Below are 17,948 nucleotides of genomic sequence, written 5' to 3'. Positions count from 1 at the left end.
CAGGCTGGGTGTTGGCTGGGTGATGGCTGGGTGTTGTGTGATGTCCTTAGGTTAGTAAGGTTAAAGTAGTTCTAAGTTCTAGGGGACTGATGACCATAGATTTTAAGTCCCATAGTGCTCAGAGCCATTTGAACCAAAGTAGCTGTCCATTCAGTCTGCCTGAGTCACAATGATAAAAGTCAAACGACAGGTAAGGAAAGAATTTATTGCTTATAGGACGCATTTCGAATTAATTCATCATCAGATATCCAGGAGCTATTACTAGATTAGATATGGCGTTTCAAGTCATGTGTGAAACAAACATTCGCATACTAGTCCACAAAATGAGAACTTTTTTCTGATAAAATTAGAAACCTACAGTTTACGGAGTTTTTGCTTTGGTTGTACTGTAAAACCTCGCTTCTTGCCAAATTTCAGAATTCTAGTCCAACGGCAAGTACCCTATAGGTTTTGATGAGTGAGTTAGCGAGTACTGAATTAAGTGACATAAATGGCAATATCTTTTGCCTGCTCTGATTTAGAAGATTCAATATTTTTCACCGCCAAGAGACTATAGAACTCAGTATGTTGCATAAATTTCAAATTGATATGTCTACCCGTTCCTGAGAAAAAGAGTTTTCAACAGTCAGACAAACAGACAAACAGGAAGATAACAAAGTGGTCAGGCAAGGGTTCCATTTTTACCTACTAAGGTACGAAACTTTAAAAACAGAGTAGTGCTTGTACAGAATAATATGACACTTGCGCAGAAACGCACTCCTCTGAGTGATGGGCGAGTCCATCCTATTGTATGAAAGGGGCGGCCGCCTTAGTTGCTTGCCGCCTGTGGACCTGCACACTTCGAGCGTTTTCGTTGCTGTCTGTGTATTACGTGGGACAGTCATATGAAAATCGACACCCGCCACGACGGGTCTTGGAAAGTAGTCACCACATGTGTTAAGACATTTACCCCACTCGGAGACGAGACGTTCTATTCGTGCTTCGTAGAAAGTGGTCGGTCGCTGACGGATCCACAACCTCACTCACTCGTGCATTTCCTCGTCCGATTGAAACTGACTTCGAGGCATGTTTACCTTCAGGTCGCCAAAGATGTGAAAGACACGCAGTAGAATATCGGAGGATATTACAGTGTTCCCAACCAAATCGCTGAAGAGTAGCCATCGTGCAATTGGCAGAGTGGGGGGCAGACTATATTGTATAACAGGATTATTCCGTCAGACGGCATTCCCTGGCATTTTGACTTTATGGCGCCCCCGCAGTTTCTGCGAACTGCCCTCATAGCACTGTGTGTCCAAGCTCATGGACGGGCAGAAGTCCCCAGCAGTCGAAGAAGGTCATCATGACCTTACCAGAGCTTGGGTGAAAAGCTTTGGATGACGTGGCCGGAGATATGTGGGAGGTTTCCACTATTGGCTTTGCCATTTGCCGTCGGCTGTCGAAATGCTTTTGGATGGAATCTTAGTGTTGCACGATAACACTCGCCCATACACTACCCAAAACGATGAAGGCTACCCTTCAGCGATTTGGTTGGGAACACCGCAAGATCTTCCGTATAGCTCGGATCTTCCGCCGTGTGCTTTTCATCATTGGCGACCTAAGGAAGGAGATGCGTAGACGGCAGTTTCAGTCGGACGAGGGACTGCAAGAATGGCTCCAGTTGTGGAGCCGTCAGTGGCTGACCTCATTCTACGAAGTGGAATTGACCGTCTCGTCCACCAGTGGAATAAATGTCTTAACGAGTGGGGTGATTATTTTTGAATGGAACGATTCCACGGTCCCTTCATGTGTTTGGTTTTAATTTGACTGTCCCTGATACCACAGTTTTTGAGCAGCATAGCTGTAGGGAAAGTTTCTGATAATCAGTTCTATGTGACCTTACGCAATGGTATAAAACTTTCGTCGGAAGAGGCAAACGAGGAAGCATAAATCTCATCAGAAACCTACTACTCCAGTAGCATAATAAAAGGAATATAAAAGGACTGGGGAAACATAGCTGCAAGGACTTTCCAAGGCTTCATTACTTTGGAAACATTTGGAAGAGGGAGGGGAAAAAGTAATAATCAGGTAATAATGCCGAACAAGTTATCAGGCGACTGTCATATGAATTACATGTGACACTTGGTATTTATTTTACGTTGTGAATTTCGCAGTAAGTGACATCAAAAGAAGCTAGAAGCCGCACAAAAAAATAGAATAGTAAGCTACGTTGTTCACCATGCTGCATTTTTACCCCTTTCTATTTTCTTTTATTTCCTTCTGGAAGTGTGTTGTTGAACTTGTTTTGCTTTTGTTGATGTGACTATTTCTTTTTTGTACTCTAGTGACACACTACTGACTATGAAACTTAAATTTATCGAATTATTGGTCGTACCGAAATACGCTGTGACAGACTCTCTAGCTGTAGCTTACAAGTTATGAGAAATATACGTTTGTGCGTTGGCTTCAGCTATTTAACTGAACCAACCTTGTCACACGATGATCATTCGCAACAAAGCCCGCACCAGTGCAGTTGTTCCCTGCCGTATTGTACCGTTTACAAAGGTCTGGACCGTGTTACTTCGTGCCTGCACTACCTATGGTGTAAGCAATATCGTGCGGCAAAAATTCGTACTGTATAGAAATGGAGACTCCAGGCGGTGAAAGTAGACGAATCCTTGAAATGTTTAGTGGTGGTAAACAGGCGGGGGTGGGGGTGGGGAGAGGAGGCATAGAAATGCAATGGAAGCTGCCGGGGGCAAATTTATTTGCCAGGAGTATCGCACAAGGTTTTATTGATAATTGTTTTACATATAGTTCCAAAAATTTTTAATCAAAAGATCAACAGATAACCTTTTGAAATTAGTAAAGAAAATTCCAAATTAGTAATAGGAACGTAAAAAGAGATTTAACACAAAAATTTGAATGAAAAAATCATTAGATAACTTTTTTAGAATTACTGAAGAAAATTAAAAAAAAAGGATAACAGATTTCGCAGAAGGTGATGAAGGAACAGAAAGCTGCGCAGTTTATATACAATCACTATTTGGCAGAAGACAATTTCTTGCTTTTAGACAACAATAAACTTTCAAAGTTTTCAGTTAAAGAGCATTCATATTAACAAAACAATTTTACAAACACGCAAGCAGACTGAAAGAAAACACAAGGACTGATCAGCAGAAGGATCTTTATTAAATGGAAGACACTTGTTCAGTTACAGCACTACTTTAAAGGAAACATGTATGAGAGACAATTTTGCTGAAACCCGAGGTTACTCGAACTGCGCAGACCCCAACCTAAAGCGTCAAGAAACTATGTTATGAACATAAAGAATAAAGCAAAAACATAAAAGCTGGCGAAAAGCCAAGTTTCATCGAACTGAATGTTAAACACGTTATATAAACAAGGGAAGATAGTAAAATTAATTTTATTTCAGCTGTAAAGTCGTTCAAAATCCAGTCACCACAGCTCGCTTCCGCTTATTGCTGACAGATCAAAATTTACAGTGCGCTACTTGACTCCCAGCCAATAGCCTTCCACGAGCCGATCTGCTCTACTTACATTAGATTAGCCGCCCCCTTAGCTGAGTGGTCAGCGCTTCTCAAAGCCACTCAGCTGGCTCGAGTTCTTTCTCCGCTAGGGGACTGGTTATTGTGTTGTTCTCATTATCATTTGATCATCATCATCATCATCATCATCAACGAATAACAAGTCGCCCAGTATGGCGTCAACTGAAAAGACTTAAACCTCGGCGGTCGAACTTCTCCAGCTGGGTACTCCCTGGCATTAGAACCATACAGTCGTTTCATCTGACAACAGGTTAAGTGCAGTTGAATGGCCGACGAGCAAAATCCTCAAAACAACAGTAATTACAGGTCAGACAACAACGACGAGTAGTACAAAAGAAGAAACACGCCATTAAACATAGAGTTAAAACATACACTGTAAATCACTATACAGAGGGTTTCCGTAAGAGCGTGCAAGAAAGTAACAGGACATAGACAATGCTCCACTGAACAATCTGAGATGTGTAATATTACTGGGCTTTCCGTCGTATGAAAGCAATAAGTATCCTCGGAAAGGCATTCAACAAGCTACGTATTAAATGACCAACTTATAAGATAAGACCTATTCTTTGGTTTATATAATTTACGTAACTGTAAAGATGCGCATCTAGGTGGTGGTTAGTGTTTAACGTCCCGTCGACAACGAGGTCATTAGAGACGGAGCACAAGCTCGGGTTAGGGAAGGAAATCGGCCGTGCCCTTTCAAAGGAACCATTCCGGCATTTGCCTGAAATGATTTAGGGAAAGCACGGATAAACTAAATCAGGATGGCTGGAGACGAGATTGAACCGTCGTCCTCCCGAATGCGAGTCCAGTGTGCTAACCACTGCGCCACCTCGCTCGGTGCGCAGCTAGCGAAAACGCTAATACATCGACTGCGCAGACAGAGAAACATTTTAACAGAATCTGAACTGAGCGTTCCGCTTCGATCTAAATAAAAAATATGACGGTAAAAACTATTGTAGATCTTCAGATTTTATCGCACTTCTTCTTGTAATGTGAAAGGATAGAAAAAGTCGATTGAGAGCCATAAAAATGAGCGGTCATGCCAGCGTGCCGACAACAGCTGTTAATTGGTAAAGTTCAAGTAATTTATGTTCGATACTATAAATCGGCAAGTTATTGTTATAAAAGTGTTAAACAGTGAAAGAATTGCATCGAAAGAAAGAGAAAGATAATGAGTGTAATTTTTGATATAGACGTGAACCAAGAAGCGATCACAGGACAGGCTAAAATCTTATCGCACCAACATAGTCAGAAAATTACTTATGTAATTTATACTGTTTATAAATAAGCCCAAATTGCTTGTGAGAATTATTTGAACATATTTAGTGTTTTCCAGAATTCTTATTTTACTCTTTTCCTTTTTTTACCTCCTTATCATATTATTTTTGCCGGACGTTGTGGCCGAGCGGTTCTAAGCGCTTCAGTCTGGTACGGTGCGACCTCTACGGTCGCAGGTTCGAATCCTGCCACGGGCATGGATGTGTGTGATGTTCTTAGGTTAGTTAGGTTTAAGTAGTTCTAAGTTCTAGGGGAGTGATGCCCTCAGATGTTAAGTCCGATAGTGCTTAGAGACATTTGAACCATTATATTATTTTTATAAATGTCAATCAGACCAGCAGAGAATACTGCGGCATCCTGGTTGTAGACAGAAGGCCGCTCCTTGTTTTCTATACATCTCATGGTCGCTCCATTTATTAATGATTTCATTTGCAAATGCAATTTATATTGTTCATTGCTAAAGATCCCTTAGGTAATGATAAAATTCATTCTGATTACGTAAAGGAAACCAGGTTGTTCTTTTCCAAATAACAGAAGCCTTTGCGTAATCAAAAATTAGCCTCCTCCTGACAACGATCAGGAGCCGACCAGAAGACGGACGTCTTCGACCGCTTTCGTGTTTCCCGTGGCAAAGCTGTGCCAAACAGAGAACACGATAATCTAATTATATATTGATATAATTTAATTATATCAATATTAAATTAATTTTTTACCATTCTAGAGCTGGGAACATGGTGTCGGTGAAGCCAGCTTAAGGAGATAAGGAAATAAACTTGTCTACCGCTTTGTCTAGCATTACTATTTTCGAGCTTATTTACAACTAACATACGTACAAGTTTACACGTACGACGCTGTTTATTTACACGTACATTCTTTATTTCCTGTAAGGAAACAAGGAGGACGAGCCTAATTACCAGAAGTCTTTTCTCGCTTCCCACGCCCGGGTTCCCGGGTTCGATTCCCGGCGGGGTCAGTGATTTTCTCTGCCTCGTGATGGCTGGGTGTTGTGTGATGTCCTTAGGTTAGTTAGGTTTAAGTAGTTCTGAGTTCTAGGGAACTGATGACCACAGATGTTAAGTCCCTTAGTGCTCAGAGCCATTTGAACCATTTTTGAACCAGAAGTCTTGTTTCAGATTTTGTTTACTTTACTTGTCCTTAAAGTGGCTCTATTGCATCGTATTTACATTTTCCTACGATATAAACTGCTATGAATCAATAACAGACCCATTTGCTACACGGTGCTATTCAGAGACGCACAGTATAATACGATGGATCAATAACGGTACAGTATTTCCTGGACGCTGGATTGGAATGGGAGGACTTATTTTTCATGGCGATATTTAAAGGCACTTGTGTATGAGATCCCAGTGGATACGGAGGTGGAATTAGTTGCCAGAATTGTAGCTGCGTGTGATGTGATTCGAAACATACTAAGGATATTTGGCATGGTGAGCCAGAATCTTGTTCGTCGATGTCATGCTTGCAGTGGGGTTGGTAGCCGTCAGTTTCAGCAAATTTTGTAAGGTACAATACAAATGACACGTTCATTATGCCAATTCTGATATTTGCAGTGAACTAATGTAAGTAAAAAAGTGCACAGTAGTGTGATTTTATTCTCATTTTCCCCTTAAGCTGGCTTCTCCGACACCAGCTTCTCTGCCTCAAATTGTTGAGTGGAACATCCTCTATGCACCGTCGAATTTCTTGCACGCTTTTCCGGAAACGGCCTGCAGGATTAAGAGGAAAATATTGGGAAGCACATATATCCAGTTAGTGTAAATAAGTCTCAATAACTTGATCCATAAGAAAATATCCTCACGGGGTAGCCGCGCTGTCTGAGGCGCTTTGTCACGGTCCGTGTGGCTCTCCACGTCGGAGGTTCGAATCCTCCCTCGGGCATGAGTGTGTGTGTTGTCCATAGCGTAAGTTAGTTTAACTTAGGTTAAGTAGTGTCAGGCTTAGGGACCGATGACCTCTGCAGTTTGGTCCCAAAAGACCTTACCACAAATTTCCACAATTTTTATAAGAAAATAACATTATCAGGATATGGGAACTACAGTGCTATTTTTTGCTGTGAAAATTATCCGTTCGATTTGAAGGCGAATCAACTATTAGTCCGGTGGCGCCAGTTACGTATGTCATCCATGCTGTACCTTACAAATCAGTCTCGTTAACAACCTTCGACAGACAGAGAGTGTAAGGTTCACAAACCACTCAACATGCAATCTTTTCTTGGCGACAATCAGTACACATTCGTTACAGAAGTTGACCAACATTTGTAAGTCCAGTCTGCCTTCCTTTCTGAGGAACAATTCTGTATAACCAGAGCAGCATGAAAAATCAACACAAACGTAGATACAAGTCCACCGCGCTGCCTCACATGCAGCCGCCCACTCCCGGTGTTGTGACCAGCCAGCAGTTAGAAAGAAAACTGTTCATAGTCACTGCAGTCGGGAAAACTCCTCGTCGATGATGGAGCCGTTTAAATCGCCTTCTCCGACCGCGTCTTCTCTCGGCCAGCCTAGGAAGTCATAGAATTCCATAAGTAAAGATAGGCGAGCATAATAACAATCGATACGTGCAGTGAGACTGATCAAATAGAATAAATTATAGGAAGGATATAGGAAGACTAGGAAAATAAATTAACATATCATGTTTCAATAGCTGCTTGCGACCGGGACAGAAATCACTACTGGCCACTAAAATTGCTACACCAAGAAGAAACGCACATGGTTAACGGGTATTGGTTCAAATGGCTCTGAGCACTATGGGACTTAACATCTATGGTCATCAGTCCCCTAGAATTTAGAACTACTTAAACCTAACTAACTTAAGGACAACACACAACACCCAGCCATCACGAGGCAGAGAAAATCCCTGACCCCGCCGGGAATCGAACCCGGGAACCCGGGCGCGGGAAGCGAGGACGCTACCGCACGATTTAACGGGTATTCATTGGACAAATTTATTATACTAGAAGTGACATGTGATTACGTTTTCACGCAATTTGGGTGCATAGATCCTGAGACATCAGTACCCAGAACAACCACCACTGGCCGTAATAACGGCCTTGATACGCCTGGGCATTGAGTCAAACAGAGCTTGGATGGCGTGTATAGGTACAGCTGCGCATGCAGCTTCAATACGATACCACAGTTCATCAAGAGTAGTGACTGGCGTATTGTGACGAGCCAGTTGCTCGGCCACCATTGACCAGACGTTTTCAATTGGTGAGAGATCTGGAGAATGTGCTGGCCAGGGCAGCAGTCGAACAATTTCTGTGTCCAGAAAGCCGCGTACAGGACCTGCAACTTGCGGTTGTGCATTATCCAGCTAAAATGTAGGGTTTATCAGGGACCGAATGAAGGGTAGAGCCACGGGTCGTAATATATCTGAAATGTAACGTCCACTGTTCAAAGTGCCGTCAATGCGAACAAGAGGTGACCGAGACGTGTAACCAATGGCACCCCATACCATCACGGCGGGTGATACGCCAGTATGGCGATGACGAATACACGCTTCCAATATGCATTCACCGCGATATAGCCAAACACGGATGCGACCATCATGATGCTGTAAACCGAACCTGGATTCATCCGAAAAAATGACGTTGTGCCATTCGTGCACCCAGGTTCGTCGTTGAGTACACCATCGCAGGCGCTCCTGTCTGTGATGAAGCGTTGAGGGTAACCGCATCCATGGTATCTGAGATGATAGTCCATACTGCTGAAAACGTCGTCGAACTGTTCGTGCAGATGGTTGTTGTCTTGCAAACGTCCCCAGCTGTTGACTCAGGGATCGAGACGTGGCTGCACGAGCCGTTACAGCCATGCGGATAAGATGCCTGTTATCTCGACTGCTAATGATACAAGGCCATTGGGATCCAGCGCGGCGTTCCGTATTACCCTTCGGAACCCACCGATTCCATATTCTGCTAACAGTCATTGGATCTCGACCAACGCGAGCAGTAATGTCACGATACGGATACGATAAATCGCGATGGGCTACAATCCGACCTTTATTATAGCCGGAAACGTGATGGTACGCATTTCGCCTCCTTATACGAGGCATCAAACAACGTTTCACCAGGCAACTGCTGTTTGTGTATGAGAAATCGGTTGGAAACTTTCCTTATGTCAGAACGTTGTAGGTGTCGCCACCAGCGCCAGCATTGTGTGAATGCTCTGAAAATGTAATAATTTGTATATCACAGCATCATCTTCCTGTCGGTTAAATTGCGCGTCTGTAGCACATCAGCTTCGTGGTGTAGCAGTTTTAATGGCCAGTAGTGTATTAGCAGAGAGTTATCGAAGTAGACTGAAACTGTGTAAGGAATTACAGACTAGAGTACTGAGTGAGTTTAGGGTGTTTTGTTTACAGTGATATTAGGCTGCGTGTGGACAGCCATGTCGGTGCCAGCCAGCGACATGTGGAAGGAGACGCGTGTGGCCGCTGGGACCGAGCCTCTGTGCCGGCAGCAACAGGCCTGGCCCACGTCGGCTGCTAGCAGAGAAAAGCGGAAGGCGTCTGCGCAGGACGTGCTGGCGGCGCCCCTGTGGCAGGAGCACCAGCCGGCGGCAGCTGCCGACGAGAAGTGGAGCGCCTCCTGCGAGGATCCGGCTGCGCAGCCCCTGTGGCAGGAGCAGGGGCAGGGGCAGGTGCCGGCGGAGTACCTGCAGCTGCAGCGGCGGCGGGGGCGGCGGGGGCGGCTGCCGGGGCGCCTGCTGGCGGTGGCGGACGCGCTGCTGGCGTCGCTGGTGATCGCGCCGCTGGTGGTCACCACCTGGGTCGGCGTCTGGACGCTGGAGGAGACGCACCAGCTGCCCGCCGTGCCTTGTTTCCTGGCCGCCCTCGCCGTCCACCTCACGCTCGCGCTCATACAGGTTCGTGCCCCGGTCCTGTCTATGGCCTTATTCCTTAAATGTTACAAAAATACACTGAGGGGACAAAAGTCGTCGGATGCTTCCCAGTATCGTGTCGGACCTCCTTTTGTCCTGGACAGTCCAGCAACTCGACGTGGCATGAACTCAACAAGTCGTTGGAAGCTCCCTGCAGAAATATTGAAACATGCTGCCTCATTGGTCGTCCATACTTCCGAAAATGTTGTTGTTGCAGTATTTTGTGCACGGCCTGGCCTCTAAATCACGTCCTGTGAATGTTCGATGGGTTTCATGTCATGCTATATGGGTTTGGCAACGGCCTTGCGCAGTGGATACACCGGTTCCCGTCAGATCACCGAAGTTAAGCGCTGTCGGGTGTGGCTGGCACTTAGATGGGTGACCATCCTGGCCGCCATGCACTGTTGCCATTTTTCGGGGTGCACTCAGCCTCGTGATGCCAATTGAGGAGCTACTCGACCGAATAGTAGCTGCTCCTGCCAAAGAAAACCATCGTAACGTCCGGGAGGGCGGTGTGCTGACCACTCGCCCCTCCTATCCGCATACTCAACTGAGGAAGACACGGCGGTCGGATGGTCCCGTTGGGCCACTTGTGGCCTGAAGACGGAGCGCTTTTATATGGGTGGCCAAATAGTTCGCTCGAATTGTCTAGAATGTTCTACAAACCAATCCGAACAATTGTGGTCTGATGATATGACATCGATCTTAGAATGAGATTTTCGCTCTGCACCGGAATGTGCGCTGATATGAAACTTCCTGGCAGATTAAAACTGTGTGCCGGACCGAGACTCGAACTCGGGACCTTTGCCTTTCGCGGGAAGTGCTACCCAAGCACGACTTACGCCCAGTCCTCACAGCATTACTTCTGCCAGTACCTCGTCTCCTACCTTCCAAACTTTATAGAAGCTCTCCTTGCAGAACTAGCAGTCCTGAAAGAAAGGATATTGCGGAGACTTGGCTTAGCCAACTTCCGTAAAGTTTGAAAGGTAGGAGACGAGATACTGGCAGAAGTAAAGCTGTGAGGACGGAGCTTGGTTCGTGCTTGGGTAGCTCAGTTGGTAGATCACTTGCCCGCGAAAGGCAAAGGTCCCCAGTTCGAGTCTCGGTCCGGCACACAGTTTTAATCTACCAGGAAGTTTCATATGACAGCGTTGTAAGGGAACATGAAGTCTACGAATGGCTACAGATCGTCTCCCAAGTAACCGAACGTAACCATTTCCAGTCAATGATCGGTTCATTCCATGTAAACTCAGCCCATTATGGAGCCAGCACAGTTTGCACAGTGCCTTGTCGGTAACTTGGGTCTCTCGATTCGTGGGATCTTCCCCATACTCTAAAACTACCATCACCAGTTACAAAATGAAATCGGGACTCATACAAGCAGGACATGGTTTTCCAGTCGTCTAGGATCCAACCGATGTCGTCATGAGCCCAGGAGAAGCGCTGCAGTCAATGTCGTGCTGCTAGCAAAGGCACGCCGGTCGTCTGCTGCCTCAGCCTATTATGGGCAGATTTGCCGCACTATCCTAACGGATACGTTCACCGTACGTCCCACATTGATTTATACGGTTATTTAACGCAGTGTTGCTTCTCTGTTAACACTGATAACTCTACTCAAACACCGTTGCTCTCGGTCGTTAAGTAAAGGCTGTCGACTACTGCGTTGTCTGTTGTCCGAAGTGAGAGGTAACGCCTGAAATTTGGTATTTTCGGCACACTCTTGCCACTGTCGAACTTGGAATATTCAATTTCCAAATGATTTAAGAAATGAAATGTCCCATTCCGTGTCGAGAGTCTGTTAATTCCTGTCGTGTGGCCACAGTCACGTTGGACACCTTTGCACATGAATCGCCTGAGTACATATGACGGTTTCGCCAGTGCACTGCTCTTTTATACCTTATGTGTACGATACTACCCTTATCTCTATATGTGGATATCACTATCCCATGACTTCTGTCACCTCACTGAAAATTCAAGCGAGACATATTCATCTTCAGGCAATGTCGCGACTGTTACTTGTATAAAAATGCCCAAACTCAGACTCCAGATCGCTTTTCTTATGACAGGGCTTCGTGCCAGCTGCCCACTTTCAGATCTGTTACAAAATAATTAACCTACAGTTGTTTCGAACTACAAATGGCTTAAGATTCATATTTCGACAGTTCAAAATTCTTAAGGAATTAGTTACAATATAACATTTGTGCAACAATCAACTTTTTACGCATCGAATTCGGAACTGAAAACTCATTCTCATAATTAACCACATACCAGGCTACGGCGGATATGTAAAAGGTTTTTTATGAAACCAAATTGTTACAATACCCCTTCTCTCTCTCTCTCTCTCTCTCTCTCTCTCTCTCTCTCTCTCTCTCTCTCTCTCTCTCTCTCTATTTCTCTATCAGCTCAACTGGCTCTGAGCACTACGGGACTTAATATCTGAGGTCATCACTCCCCTAGACTTAGAATTAATTAAACCTAACTAACCTGAGGACATCACACACATCGATTCCCGAGGCAGGATTCGAACCTGCGATCGTAGCAGGCTCGCGGTTGCGGACTAAAGCGCCTAGAATTGCTCGGCCACAGCCGCCGGCCGACCACCAGCTCGGGGGCACTCAGCACACTGACAGCAGCGAACTAGACACTGTAGAGAAACTTCCGTGTGGCACTGTATTTGGCCTGGCACAGTAGAAACTCCTTAACGATCGTCAAATAAGAGGAAGAAAAGGTTCTTTTCAATGTGGACGGTTTACTTTAAAGTTTTTAATGACATGAAACTCAGGAACATTTTTGTACATGAATTACAATCATGTTGAGAAAAAACAGAACACCTTGAACGACTCGAGATAGGTCGTTCACATTCACAGGACATGTACGTTAGGATGTTCTGCAGAAATGATTTGCAATTCAGTCACCTCAGTGTAGCATGGGTCCTGTTGCCTGGTGGGCACAAGGTCCGTCATGGACACTGCCATCGACGCATATACGACGCCAATTGCATCCTGTGGTATAGCCATCCACGCTGCATTCACCTAGTTACTAAGTTCATCTTTGGTGGCTGCCATTGGGTCACAGCGCTGCAAGCGTCGTTTCGTCAAATCCCACACATTTTCGATTGGCGGCAAATCTGGTGGTCTGTCGGGCCAGGGCAAAAGGCTGACATCCTGTGGGACGTGTTCACGCAGCAACATGTGGTCGTGCATTGTCTTGCTAAAAAGCTAAAAATGACTTCTGGGTTGTTATACAGAAATGGTATGGCTACGGGTCGCAGTATGTGATTCACGTAGGTCATACAGGTCACAGTGAACCCAGTAGCACCCTACACCATAAGGCACTGAGTTGACGCTGTATGCAGTCACTGTGATATCACTCCCCCCTGCCTGCGGCGAACCAAAATGCGGCCACCATTTTCAAACAAACAGAACATGGATTCGTCCGAAAACATTATCTGAATCCATTCCTGTTCCCAGCGACGTCGTTCATATGCCATGGTTGTCTAGCATGTTCCTGTACATTCGTTAAAGGTAGGCAGAGAAGTAGACGACGCGCACGTGATCCACGCCACAGTAAACGGTGACGGACTGTCTCCCCTGATAGTATACGATGAGTTCCACTGTTCCGCTGTTGCGCCAGAGCCGAGGAGGACGCAGCTCTGTCCTGCAATACCTTTCCGATTAACTGTCGATCTTCTCGGAGGATCGCCTCGATGGTGCGACCTGACCGATCTTGTCGTGTTCTACGGCCTTTCGTGAACCATTTTACACACACCCATTGAACTGCCGAATAGCAATTCCATGGATCGATGCATCACAATCTTCAATGCCAATAATGCGCCCGCTTTCAAACTCACTGATTTGGCAGTTTGGTTCCTGCATACGTCTGCTCAAGTCACACTGCCCCTTTACCTTCGGTTTATAGAGACAAAAGGGGCCACAAGCGTATTTTACCGGTAGGTGGTATTGCGCCACGATATCGGTGTTGACCTTGAATCATTTCTCCAGAACATACTAATGTATAGTACACGTACTGTGAAGATGAACGTTTTATCTCTAGTCGTTCAAGGAGTTCTGTTTTTTCTGAACACGACTCTATTTCAGTAGATAGAATGCAATTTTGAACACTACTGGTCCTACGATTGCCAAATGAAAGGAAGAGAAGATATTTTTAGCATAAATTATTGGTTTCTCCTTCTTAAGCTTACTGCAACTTAATTATAAAGAGTTTTACCCCAGAAGCGTTTCGCTATTATTTATAAAGCATTGTTCTGAGTTTATTCTGCAATTTGGATACACATGTTTGTACATTTTTGGTTGCTTTATAATAGAAACAGTATTTTTGTTTATAAAGTAGGTATACACTTTAATTAAGATGTTTCTGGTTCCTGTTTGCAGGTTCTCCAAACCACTGTTTCTTCCCACTTTGTTAGCAGAGGTTGATGTCGAAAAACTTCGTTTCACATATGCGCTTGGCAGTTTTTGCCTTTCTGCACTTTTTGTTACATGGGATTTCAATTATTTACACTTATCCTCACTTCTGGAGATTGCAGTTATTTGCGTTTTCACTCACCACAATATTTCAATGGTTATGTTTGATCGTTTGTTTTGTGCAGGTTGTGGGCATTGCCAGCCTGTGAAAATACCTGGCCCCTTGTTTATTTTAATAATTCGTATGTGTGGGAGGTGGAGAGGGAGTGGGGAGATGGGGGACAGGGAGAGAGAAAGAGAGAGAGAGAGAGAGAGAGAGAGAGAGAGAGAGACAGACAGACAGACAGACACTCCTGGAAATTGAAATAAGAACACCGTGAATTTATTGTCCCAGGAAGGGGAAACTTTATTGACACATTCCTGGGGTCAGATACATCACATGATCACACTGACAGAACCACAGGCACATAGACACAGGCAACAGAGCATGCACAATGTCGGCACTAGTACGGTGTATGTCCACCTTTCACAGCAATGCAGGCTGCTATTCTCCCATGGAGACGATCGTAGAGATGCTGGATGTAGTCCTGTGGAACGGCTTGCCATGCCATTTCCACCTGGCGCCTCAGTTGGACCAGCGTTCGTGCTGGACGTGCAGACCGCGTGAGACGACGTTTCATCCAGTCCCAAACATGCTCAATGGGGGACAGATCCGGAGATCTTGCTGGCCGGGGTAGTTGACTTACACCTTCTAGAGCACGTTGGGTGGCACGGGATACATGCGGACGTGCATTGTCCTGTTGGAACAGCAAGTTCCCTTGCCGGTCTAGGAATGGTAGAACGATGGGTTCGATGACGGTTTGGATGTACCGGGCACTATTCAGTGTCCCCTCGACGATCACCAGAGGTGTACGGCTAGTGTAGGAGATCGCTCCCCACACCATGATGCCGGGTGTTGGCCCTGTGTGCCTCGGTCGTATGCAGTCCTGATTGTGGCGCTCACCTGCACGGCGCCAAACACGCATACGACCATCAATGGCACCAAGGCAGAAGCGACTCTCATCGCTGAAGACGACACGTCTCCATTCGTCCCTCCATGCACGCCTGTCGCGACACCACTGGAGGCGGGCTGCACGATCTTGGGGCGTGAGCGGAAGACGGCCTAACGGTGTGCGGGACCGTAGCCCAGCTTCATGGAGACGGTTGCAAATGGTCCTCGCCGATACCCCAGGAGCAAAAGTGTCCCTAATTTGCTGGGAAATGGCGATGCGGTCCCCTACGGCACTGCGTAGGATCCTACGGTCTTGGCGTGCATCCGTGCGTCGCCGCGGTCCGGTCCCAGGTCGACGGGCACGTGCACCTTCCGCCGACCACTGGCGACAACATCGATGTATTGTGGAGACCTCACGGCCCACGTATTGAGCAATTCGGCGGTACGTCCACCCGGCCTCCCGCATGCCCACTATACGCCCTCGCTCAAAGTCCGTCAACTGCACATACGGTTCACGTCCACGCTGTCGCGGCATGCTACCAGTGTTAAAGACTGCGATTGAGCTCCGTATGCCACGGCAAACTGGCTGACACTGACGGCGGCGGTGCACAAATGCTGCGCAGCTAGCGCCATTCGACGGCCAAAACCGCGGTTCCTGGTGTGTCTGCTGTGTCGTGCGTGTGATCATTGCTTGTACAGCCCTCTCGCAGTGTCCGGAGCAAGTATGGTAGGTCTGACACACCGGTGTCAATGTGTTCTATATATACTCCTGGAAATTGAAATAAGAACACCGTGAATTCATTGTCCCAGGAAGGGGAAACTTTATTGACACATTCCTGGGGTCAGATACATCACATGATCACACTGACAGAACCACAGGCACATAGACACAGGCAACAGAGCATGCACAATGTCGGCACTAGTACAGTGTATATCCACCTTTCGCAGCAATGCAGGCTGCTATTCTCCCATGGAGACGATCGTAGAGATGCTGGATGTAGTCCTGTGGAACGGCTTGCCATGCCATTTCCACCTGGCGCCTCAGTTGGACCAGCGTTCGTGCTGGACGTGCAGACCGCGTGAGACGACGTTTCATCCAGTCCCAAACATGCTCAATGGGGGACAGATCCGGAGATCTTGCTGGCCGGGGTAGTTGACTTACACCTTCTAGAGCACGTTGGGTGGCACGGGATACATGCGGACGTGCATTGTCCTGTTGGAACAGCAAGTTCCCTTGCCGGTCTAGGAATGGTAGAACGATGGGTTCGATGACGGTTTGGATGTACCGGGCACTATTCAGTGTCCCCTCGACGATCACCAGAGGTGTACGGCTAGTGTAGGAGATCGCTCCCCACACCATGATGCCGGGTGTTGGCCCTGTGTGCCTCGGTCGTATGCAGTCCTGATTGTGGCGCTCACCTGCACGGCGCCAAACACGCATACGACCATCAATGGCACCAAGGCAGAAGCGACTCTCATCGCTGAAGACGACACGTCTCCATTCGTCCCTCCATGCACGCCTGTCGCGACACCACTGGAGGCGGGCTGCACGATCTTGGGGCGTGAGCGGAAGACGGCCTAACGGTGTGCGGGACCGTAGCCCAGCTTCATGGAGACGGTTGCGAATGGTCCTCGCCGATACCCCAGGAGCAACAGTGTCCCTAATTTGCTGGGAAGTGGCGGTGCGGTCCCCTACATCACTGCGTAGGTTCCTACGGTCTTGGCTTGCATCCGTGCGTCGCTGCGGTCCGGTCCCAGGTCGACGGGCACGTGCACCTTCCGCCGACCACTGGCGACAACATCGATGTACTGTGGAGACCTCACGCCCCACGTGTTGAGCAATTCGGCGGTACGTCCACCCGGCCTCCCGCATGCCCACTATACGCCCTCGCTCAAAGTCCGTCAACTGCACATACGGTTCATCCACGCTGTCGCGGCATGCTACCAGTGTTAAAGACTGCGATGGAGCTCCGTATGCCACGGCAAACTGGCTGACACTGACGGCGGCGGTGCACAAATGCTGCGCAGCTAGCGCCATTCGACGGCCAACACCGCGGTTCCTGGTGTGTCCGCTGTGCCGTGCGTGTGATCATTGCTTGTAGAGCCCTCTCGCAGTGTCCGGAGCAAGTATGGTGGGTCTGACACACCGGTGTCAATGTGTTCATTTTTCCATTTCCAGGAGTATATAGTGTACAACATTTAAAATATCTTGCATATTTGTCAGAGATGTGAGAGGGAATGAGGAGGGGGTGATTGATAGTTGTGGTTAGCTTTTGAAAGGTTGTGGGGTAGTTTGGTGATTATAGGAAAGAATCTGGGAGCCTATGGTTATATGTGTATAGCGTTGTATTAAGTGATCAGTCAGTTTACAGACTGTGCAGTTGGCCAGATTGGTCTCATCATTTATGAGATGTTTCTTTACTATTATGGTTACTCGAGTGTGGTAGTTTTCTTGTAAGATGAGGAAGAGTTTTTTCATGTTGTTTATTCTGATGATTTTCATGTCTGTGTCTCTGGTGGTAATTTTATGTTGTTGCCAGTGTAAGTGTTCTACAAAGGTTGAATGATTTGTCCTATACCTACAAGCTCTTACATGTTATTTGTATCTGGTCTCAAATGTCCTTCTGGTTTGATCTATGTACCTTCCATCACATTTATTGCATTTCACTTGGTACATCCCTGATTTATGATACAGATAAGTTTTTCCTGTTGTTTTTGGGAATTATTTTTGAATTTAAATGTGGGTTTCGTGGGCTATTATTATCCCTCGTTTTTTTTGTTAAAAATGTTTGGTGTTCTATGTTTATAT

The 17,948-nt window shown here is 46.5% G+C and overlaps 1 protein-coding gene across 1 annotated transcript in view; it reads left to right on the top strand.

Moving 5' to 3' along the window:
* The window catches only part of LOC126278683 (uncharacterized), a 423,081-nt gene that overhangs the window by 62,676 nt on the left and 342,457 nt on the right, over positions 1 to 17,948 (top strand). The window contains exon 2 of the mRNA XM_049978936.1: positions 9,207 to 9,709. Within this exon, the coding sequence (XP_049834893.1) occupies positions 9,207 to 9,709 (503 nt within the window). The remainder of the gene's footprint in view (positions 1 to 9,206; positions 9,710 to 17,948) is intronic.

The sequence above is a fragment of the Schistocerca gregaria genome, chromosome 6 (genome assembly GCF_023897955.1).
Source record: "Schistocerca gregaria isolate iqSchGreg1 chromosome 6, iqSchGreg1.2, whole genome shotgun sequence".
NCBI classification, from domain to species: Eukaryota; Metazoa; Arthropoda; class Insecta; order Orthoptera; family Acrididae; genus Schistocerca; species Schistocerca gregaria.
This window is presented reverse-complemented; position numbering and strand designations above follow the sequence as displayed.